The following is an 8,214-nucleotide window of genomic DNA, read 5'->3' on the forward strand; positions in this document are numbered from 1 at the left end:
CTTTAAGACAACAAGTCACCCTAATCATCTGACTGAATCACAACACAAACTGTCCTAAGATATAAAAGTCTTTAACACTATACCTGCCTTGTAAAACAGAAGGGCTTTGTGATGCAGTCTGGTGACCTGGTTCCATTGTTTGTGAGGTGGAGGTGACAAGACCTAGCATTGGGAATCATTAGGTACTAAGATCCTGAACACCTAGATAAATGGATTGTTAGTCTCCTCATGCTTATGAGGTTTAGATTATGTTGAGCCCTACTTTTGTTCTGTGGGATTTGATGTATCCCTTATATACCTATTGGTCCATCTTCATTATTATCTCAATTATCTGGCAAGTGAAAAAGAGTTATCAAGGATTAAGGTTAAAACCTAAAAGGAGCTGCTGCCAGGTAGGGAAACACTATGACTACAATTGAACTAATTAAGCCTCAGATAAGAAGTTTTAAGACCTCAGAACCTCTCTTCTATCCTTCCTTCCAATTTTTATACCATACATTTGGTTACTCCGATATAGTACTTTTCTTCTCAAAGCTAGAAATAATTCAACCAGGCTATCCATGAAATGTATTCTAACTGAAAAATCAAGAACTTCTCTATCAACCTTGGGTGGAGACCTAGAGGAAATGGAATCTGCATCACTGAATCTCAGAAGACCTCCCAGTAAGGAGGATTCTTTTGGTTAGTGATCCATTAAGTTATTTGGTACCAGAGGTCCTTTAGCTGTTAGACCTACACACCCTTTAATTTGTTCCCACTCTTTCTCCTGTTTCATCATAAACCTCACACAGAATTTCTCCTGAAAATAAATGGAAGATAGAGAGTATGGAAGAGCTTTGAAATGAATCAGAAATAAGCAGAGAAGGGAAATGTAAGGGTGAAAAAGGATGAAGTATGGAAATGAAAGTAAATAAAAATACAGAGAGATAACTAGAAAGGTATTGAAAATATATAGTAGATTCATTTTGGGTATGAAAATAAAAACAGTGTCCCACCTTCATGCATTAACTTTTTTTGTCTTTAAGCGTCACCGAACACTCAGGCAAAGAGCTAGAGATGCAGCATCAAGAGGTAAAGTCCCAGTCTTTTCTCTGAATTCCCTCTACTGTGGACCAGGTTCCATGGATTTTGTCCCTCTTTGACCTCTGGTGCTGGGAATAGGTACTGTAACCACAGAAGGTTCCAATTCTGCAAGTTGATGAATTCTCCCAGAAGACTTTCTAGGGTGGGAAATCAGAGCCTGGGAATGTTAAAAAATCCTGCACCTTACACCAGGGAATGAAGAATGAGGAAGTAGGGCATAAGTGCTTAACTGTGTCATTTACCAGTTATAAGACCCTGTGGAAGTCACTTCAACTCTCAGTATTTTATCCATGAAATGGGTATCTGAAGATCCTGCCTCACTCACAGTGTGGTTGTGAAGATCTATTGAGATTAGGTCCAGGGCAGCATATCGAAACAGGTTAAGCTGTATGCAGATGTGCCTTAGAGCATTGCCTATTGGAGTTTTCATTCCCTTCTCATTCAAAGGCCTTTAGCTTCCTATAGGATGTCCCTGGATCCTCTCTCATTTCATGTAACACTGTCTCCTGGTTTCTCAGCTAGGAGACTTTCCCGGAAAGAAGCTGAGAAGCCATGGGAGCTGCTGTCTGTCATGAAAAGGTGATCACTTGCTCTTTGTAGTGTCCCAGCTCCAGCCCGGACTGAAGGAGTAAACCCTGGGGGGTTGGGGAGTAGGACGAAGGGCATATAGGACTAGGGAGGGCAGGGCCAATCTCCTGACCACATCTTCCAAAGATGCAGATATCACTCCATCAGTATTGGTTGCTATGTTTCCTCTTCCAGCCAGTGCTGGCTTCCTCAAGAGGGAAGTGTGCGGAGGCTACTATGTGCAGATGCCTGCTGCCAAGTCTGCAATACCATGGCTCTGGAGATCCAGCAGTTGCTGGAGGGTGAGAACATCTTGATCTCTCCCACTTCACCCAGGCCATCACAGAGCTCTTCTCGCCTAGAAATTTTGTCCAATTTCAATGTGTCATTTGAGCACAGTCTGGGGCATCACTCCATACACTCTCAAGAGCTTTCACCTCCATCTGCAACCATTTCAGCACCACAATTAATGGATCAGAAATCCTTAACCTGGTGGGCTGCCCAGTCAGCCAATTCATTTTGTATCCAAGATTACTGGGCTGAATACCTCCAGCTGCAGCAGACATTTCAAGTGTCAGAAATTCCCAAGGTCCCAGAGACTATGTCTTCATCAAGTTTTGAGGAATCTAGGATTCCAGTGAACCAGCAAGAGATTATACAGCAAAACCTCACCCTTGTGTATGGGAACCAAGGTCAGCAGCCCTTGCATCCCCAGGTCTCTCTGCCAATCCTGAACCAAGATATCACTATCATGGCACATCCTATAGCCTTGCCTATGGTCACTGTCCTCCCTACCCACCTGCCATTCCCCAGTCCTGAAGTCCTGAGGCTTCTTGAGGTACATGTAAAAAAATGGATGCATTTCCAGAGGTGGGGGCTGCCCAGGCGTGTAGAGGAGTCCCTGAGGCAGTTTATCCCAAACCCACCATTGTTTTACCAACCTCTAAATAACCAACCAGCTTTTTTCATCCAAAATGATACTTCTGAATTCTCTGTTGAGAAACTTGCCACCATTTCCTACCAGACCTGGGGTTCAAGTATGGCTGGCCAGGCAACCCAGGCATTCTGGGTTTCTCAGTGGTCCCTTAGAGACCCAATACAAAGACACCACTACCACCAAAATGCAAGCCACGTGGCTCTGGCCTTGCCCTCTGCATCCCTTAAAGACTTAAGTGGCCTCTATCCACTTCCTAGGCAACAGGCTAAGGACTCAGTGGGCCATTTGCGGCCGAAATTCAGCCAGCTATTCTGTGGCCTCCCTTCTCTGCACAGTGAGTCCCTGGCTGACACCTTCTTGGGCTCTCAAGGTCACTCCACAAACGGGAGCCGGTCCACGCTCCCCCTCCCCTCGAAGGATCCTTTTCTCCTCAAGGACCGCCCCTTCCTCCATCTGTTGCCTAAAACTCCACCCCAGTCACACCTGCCCTCTCCCCCATCATCCTCAAATTGGGTCACGCCATGTGACCATCCGCAAGCTCAGGTCAATGCCCCACTTCTGACTCTGGCCCAGTGTGAAGCCTTAGAGTGGCACCTGCTGCAGAGGCAGCTACAGCGTCAGTGGAGTTTGCCTGCTGCTTTCCAGAGAGCTCAGCACAGCCTCAGCCCTGGGCCACATAAGTCTTGTGGCACAGCCCAGTCTCCAGAAACTGTGAAAACTTCCTGGCCAGGAAAGCCCATCTCCGTCCTCACCAGGGAACTACTCCTCTTGCCGGACCACGCCCGGAGGCTGCTGGAATTCCACCTCCAGAAGCAGTTGATTCACCATCGCTGGGGCCTGCCCCTGAAGATCCAGCAGTCCTTCCAGTTGCTCCTGTCCCCCACTCACCAGCAGACCCCATCCTGGAGCGGCACAGCCCTCGCCAGTGGGAGCGTTCCCCAACCCTCCGCCCTAGAAGCCGCTGGTGCTGGTGACACTTTCTCACCGTTTGAGGACCCAGTCCTCATGCCACACTTATTTGACCAGGTCAAGGCAATGCTGCAGAGCCACATTGACTCCAAATGTGGGCAGATTCACGAGGGCAAGGTCCCTGCCCATGTGTGCAGGTCTTGTGAGCACATCATTCCTGGCGGCCTCGAAGTGGCTACCTTCACCTGCGTCCCAGAAAGCAAGCCCCTGGAGCTACAGGCAGCAGCCGACCCTGACCTGCGGCAGGAAGTGATGTCCAGGGTGCCAGCATCCCTGGATCAGCAGCAACAGACCTCACCAGAATCTGTCATGGAACTCCCTAAGCTACCCCGAGCCCTGTCCGAGGAAGCCATTGAGAAACTGAAGACAACTTTACGGCACAAGTATCTGGCCTTCTTGTCAGGGCTGCCTCCCCTTTATTATGTGGCCCTCTCCAAGGCCATGGCCCCAGCAATAACTACTCAAGCTACAATCCCGGAGGTGGTACGGGAACCTGTCGAAATCTTAACAGAACCCCTGACTCAGGTGAGCGTACCTGAAGAGCAGGATCTAAGGCCTGGGCCACACTTTCAAGGTGCCGGTGAGACTTGTGCAGAAACTGCAGATGCTACTCAGCCTGAAATGCCGGTGGAAGGAGTAACCGAGGTGGAGCCTCTAGAAAGCCAGACAGAGTCTGCCGGGCCCTGCCTCCTCAAGAAATCCATCTTGGCCAAACTAAATTTCCATCTGAGAAGGAAAGTGCTAGAGATGCAATGGGGGATTCCCACAAAGGCAAGGGAGTCCAGGGAACAGACTGTAGCAGTCCCAGACAACACATCCACACACGGGTCTCTTGGCAGTCTCAACGGCCAAGGAGAAACACCGCTCCAGAAACTCCCCATCCCGCCAAAGCCTCCCCATGCCCCAGATCCAAAATGGCTCTACCTGAAAGGACAGCTGGCCCTTGAGTTAAAGGCATTGCAGCAGACCCAGAAGCAACGTAGGTCCAGAGCAGCACCCCATGGTTCTGCCCACGGGTCCTCCAAGATGTCACAACCCAGCGGAGACATGACAGAGGGCCAGGTGCTTTGTGTTCACTTGGAGGCCAGTGTGAAGAAGCCCAGTCTGGGAGAGCCCTGGAGCCCTGAGTCCCAAAGCCTGGGCAAGAGCAAGTATTCAGCCCAAGTCGCCAGGCTGGCTAAAAAGAAAAAGGACCCAGGGAAACCGAAATCGGCAGGAGACCACGGAGAAGGAGATGCAGGGTTTGTGCTGTCCTCGGCAAGAGAAGGCAGCCACCCGGCTGAAGCTCGGAGGACAGAAGGGATGCTTCGGAACAGGGCTCCCCAAAGCCCCTGGACACAGAGACATAGCTTCCACCTTGGTGCTCCCTGTCAACACAGTTCCCAGCACCGCCCTCACCTTAAGCCCCCAGAGCCACCTCCAGGAGTTTTTGGTGGGCAGAAAGCTAAGAAGAACGGCCAGCAAGACAGTCGAACCGGGCTCGATGTCAGCGTCGTACCAGCGAGGATTGCTGAGAATGTCCAGCCTGTGGGGCTCCAGGTGTTACAGGGCCCTCCTTTCCTCAGCCATCTCATTCAGCATAAGCCATTGCAGGGCCAAATTTCGCAAGGTCGCGTTTTGCAGAGGCAGGCCATGCCAGTCCATTGTCCCAGGAGGCCCGCCCTTCCAGAATCAGGCTTGAGACATAAGATGAAATCCTTTCTGCAGAGTATAAACCTCAATGCAAAAGGCCAAGGGCAAAAGGAGCCCATGTTTTCGACAGCTGAGAAAAGAGCCAACACCAGAAAAGAAAATGTACAAAGGAGGCTGGCTCCGGCCAAAAGTTCCATGAAGAGAACCAAGACAGAGAAGAAAACAAGAGGGAACCCCAAGGCCCAACCTCCCCCTACAGAGAAGCAGGTGGGCCTCTTGGATGGCTCCCACTCCCCAGACAGTAAGCTCCGGCAGCGCTCCTGCTCCAAGCAGCTCCACTCTGCCTCAGCCTCGCGCCACCCTCGCCACTGCCCTTGGCACTATCCTCAAGTAGCCTGTGCCACCCAGCCTGGGAACCCACCCTAACTCTCAGCAATCACCTCAGAGGGACGTATTGGCCTGCTCAAGGAGACCCAGCACAATCAAAACGCGTTGCAGGCTCCCCAACGTCTGCATCCCTTGAAGAAGACTGCTAGACTGCTACTGTCATTTTCAATAATGTGCAGGCGAGGCAGAGCGCCACCCAAAATACAGCCTATATCTCTAAGCAAAGACTTGTCTGTTTGCTCCTTCTCTCCACTGTGGTGTGTTAAGGGAAGGCATGAGGGAGGCCAAAATGTCCTCCTTATCTAGGGAAGGAGCTGTAACCCCCACTTAAGCGCAGTCAGCATTCCACACCAACTCCCCCCAGCCCCTCCCTGGACAGTGGATAAAGGGACTTGAGCAGAGACGGAAGGCCTTTGTCTAAGGTGCACTGAAGGTAAAGGTCACATTTGAATTCTGTCGTGGCTCTCCATGGTATTATTGGGCCCAGAGGAGCAATGTGGATGTGAGGATAGTACTGATAAGGAGTGGCCTGTAATCCCCAGGCAATATTCATTGATGACTTCCACCCGAGGAGAGGAGCTTTTTAGAGATGTGCCACAGTGGCCCGGCCTTGAGGAAGTGCTTTGTGTTTGTCAAAAGCACATAGTTAATGTGATGTTAGGTCAAAGCAAATGATAGAATCACCGCCTCTCTGCTTTCTCAGTTATTGGTTAGCACTTTCTGGAGGACTCATCTGGAAGGCTTCTGTAGCTCTCTTGCCTCTATGCCACCTCAACTATCTATTATCCATGTGGAACGAGTGAGTCCTGGAAAGAAGATCACAGCAGAATATGTAGAAGGGCATGTCCCACCCCCAAGGGCAGTCAGAGAGTGCTGCATACAGACAGTCAGAGGTCTGAGTATTTGAGACAGATACTGACATGTTTGACCAGGGCATGTAAGGGAACAAAGCAAATTTGATTTGTACTCAAAAGAACCTAGAGCCAGGAAACCAACCCAAGGCCTAAGTGCTGTGTGGGGAGTTAATTAAATCTGAGTTTCAAGGTGCTTGCTTATAGCATGATAAAGCAATGTTAGTTCTACGAAAGAACCACAACCAGAAGTGGTGTTCTAAATGACCTGGGCTATGAAGTTACCGCCAGCATTTCGTACCTGGCCCCAGGGCTGTCTCATTTCTATACCACCTATACTTGGATACTTGGAGTCCTTCTCCACTTTTTTTTTTCTGTCAGCCATACCTCTCTGAATGTGTGTGTGTATGTGTGTGTAGACATAGATACAGATATAGATATAGATATATTTTGATGTGTTTCATGTATAATATATGGTATTGAGCTTAATCAGCTGTATTCCCTCCCTGGATCTTCCTGGTGCCTTCCCCTCTGAGAATGACTTTTGTCCTTTCCCCAACCAAAAACTGCATCATATAAGCCTGCCAGCCCCAGTCCTTGGTTCCTGTCTTTCTTTCGCATTTCTTCATTAATGTCCTGTCACATTTCAGAAAGCACCAGAACAATTCATATTGACTGTCAAAAGAAAACTTTATAGGCATTTTAAAAGTGTTCTGTTCCATTAACCAGACACAGAAAGTGGCCAGGAATCTAGAATTTAATGGTACTCATGAGTCTGTAACAAGATAAGCTGCTCAGAACAAAAGTGGGACTAATCAAGATGGCGGAGGAGTGAGTGGAAGCCATACTGACCTCCTCCAAGGACCAACCTGGAATTACAAATAAACTGGGGAGCAATCACTTGGAACAAACAACTGAACAAGAGCGAGAAAGGAGACTTGTAACCTTGGAGACAGAAGAATCGGCTTTAGTGCAATCTAACTGGTAAGGAGTGTGGTACAGACCTGAGAAGGCGGGTGGGGCAACCAAGGGCAGCAGCACCACAAGGATATTGAAATGGCCAGTTGGATTCCCCTGAGAAGAGCAAGGTCTAAGCCAAAAGTGGGGATCTCTAGCCCACAACACCAGAGCTCTAAAGGTACACAGAAAACAGCCAGCTGCGAAAAGCGGCAGGGTTGCTCTCTGCCAGAGACAGGCAGCAGGAGATGCAAAGAGCCTTCTAAAGGGCCAACACAAAATTTTTACTTGCAGCCACTTACCCTGGTCTCCGGCAAAGGCAGGGGCAGAGTGGGCTAGAGACACCCGAGGAGAGACTGGGGAAGGAGGCTTTGGGGAGAGAACTGAGAGTAGCCAGTGGGATCTCGGAACTGACTCATCCCCTATGCGGCAGCAGCCATCTTGCTAAGGCAGAGACCACACCCCCTGAGCAGCACCAGTATCAAAGGACCCAACAGCCCTCCCCCGGGTGAAATTCCACCCACCCTGTGCTGTCTAAGCTGCCTGTTGAGTGCAGAGTGGCAGCCACAGAGAGTAGATCCCTGGCTAAAGGGGGCACAGAGAGGGCTGGCGACACTTGAGGAGAGACTGGGGACGGAGGCTTTGGGGCGAGAACTGAGAGAGTAGCCGTCAGGATCCCAGTGCGGACTCCTCCCCCATATGCAGCAGTGTGAGAGGACCCAATAACCCGGAGCCCAGGAGGGACTCCGCCCCTCCCTGAGCTGTCTAAGGCAGCCTGCTGAGTGCAGAGTGAATAGATTAACAGCTGAAGGAGACAGCCACAGACAGTAG

General features: G+C 49.9%; 1 protein-coding gene across 1 annotated transcript; it reads left to right on the forward strand.

The window, feature by feature from the left end:
- The first annotated feature begins 248 nt into the window (after window positions 1–248).
- On the forward strand, window positions 249–5,614 carry LOC129078378 (protein FAM205A-like). Its single transcript, XM_054583219.1, has 4 exons — window positions 249–392; window positions 1,026–1,071; window positions 1,602–1,662; window positions 1,846–5,614. Exons 1-4 carry the CDS (start codon window positions 249–251, stop codon window positions 5,612–5,614), a joined length of 4,020 nt encoding a protein of 1,339 aa, XP_054439194.1.
- Window positions 5,615–8,214: the final 2,600 nt, after the last annotated feature.

Source organism: Pteronotus mesoamericanus, unplaced genomic scaffold (genome assembly GCF_021234165.1).
Source record: "Pteronotus mesoamericanus isolate MK-2021 breed Mesoamerican mustached bat unplaced genomic scaffold, CSHL_Meso_final contig_73, whole genome shotgun sequence".
Lineage (NCBI taxonomy): Eukaryota > Metazoa > Chordata > Mammalia > Chiroptera > Mormoopidae > Pteronotus > Pteronotus mesoamericanus.

Excerpts from the sequence above, each read along its gene's own strand:
- LOC129078378 (XM_054583219.1), top strand. The coding sequence starts at position 249 with ATGTTGAGCCCTACTTTTGTTCTGTGGGATTTGATGTATCCCTTATAT. Across the intron at positions 393-1,025 it reads CTAAAAGGAGCTGCTGCCAG|CGTCACCGAACACTCAGGCA; the intron begins GTAGGGAAACAC and ends TTTGTCTTTAAG. Across the intron at positions 1,072-1,601 it reads TAGAGATGCAGCATCAAGAG|CTAGGAGACTTTCCCGGAAA; the intron begins GTAAAGTCCCAG and ends CTGGTTTCTCAG.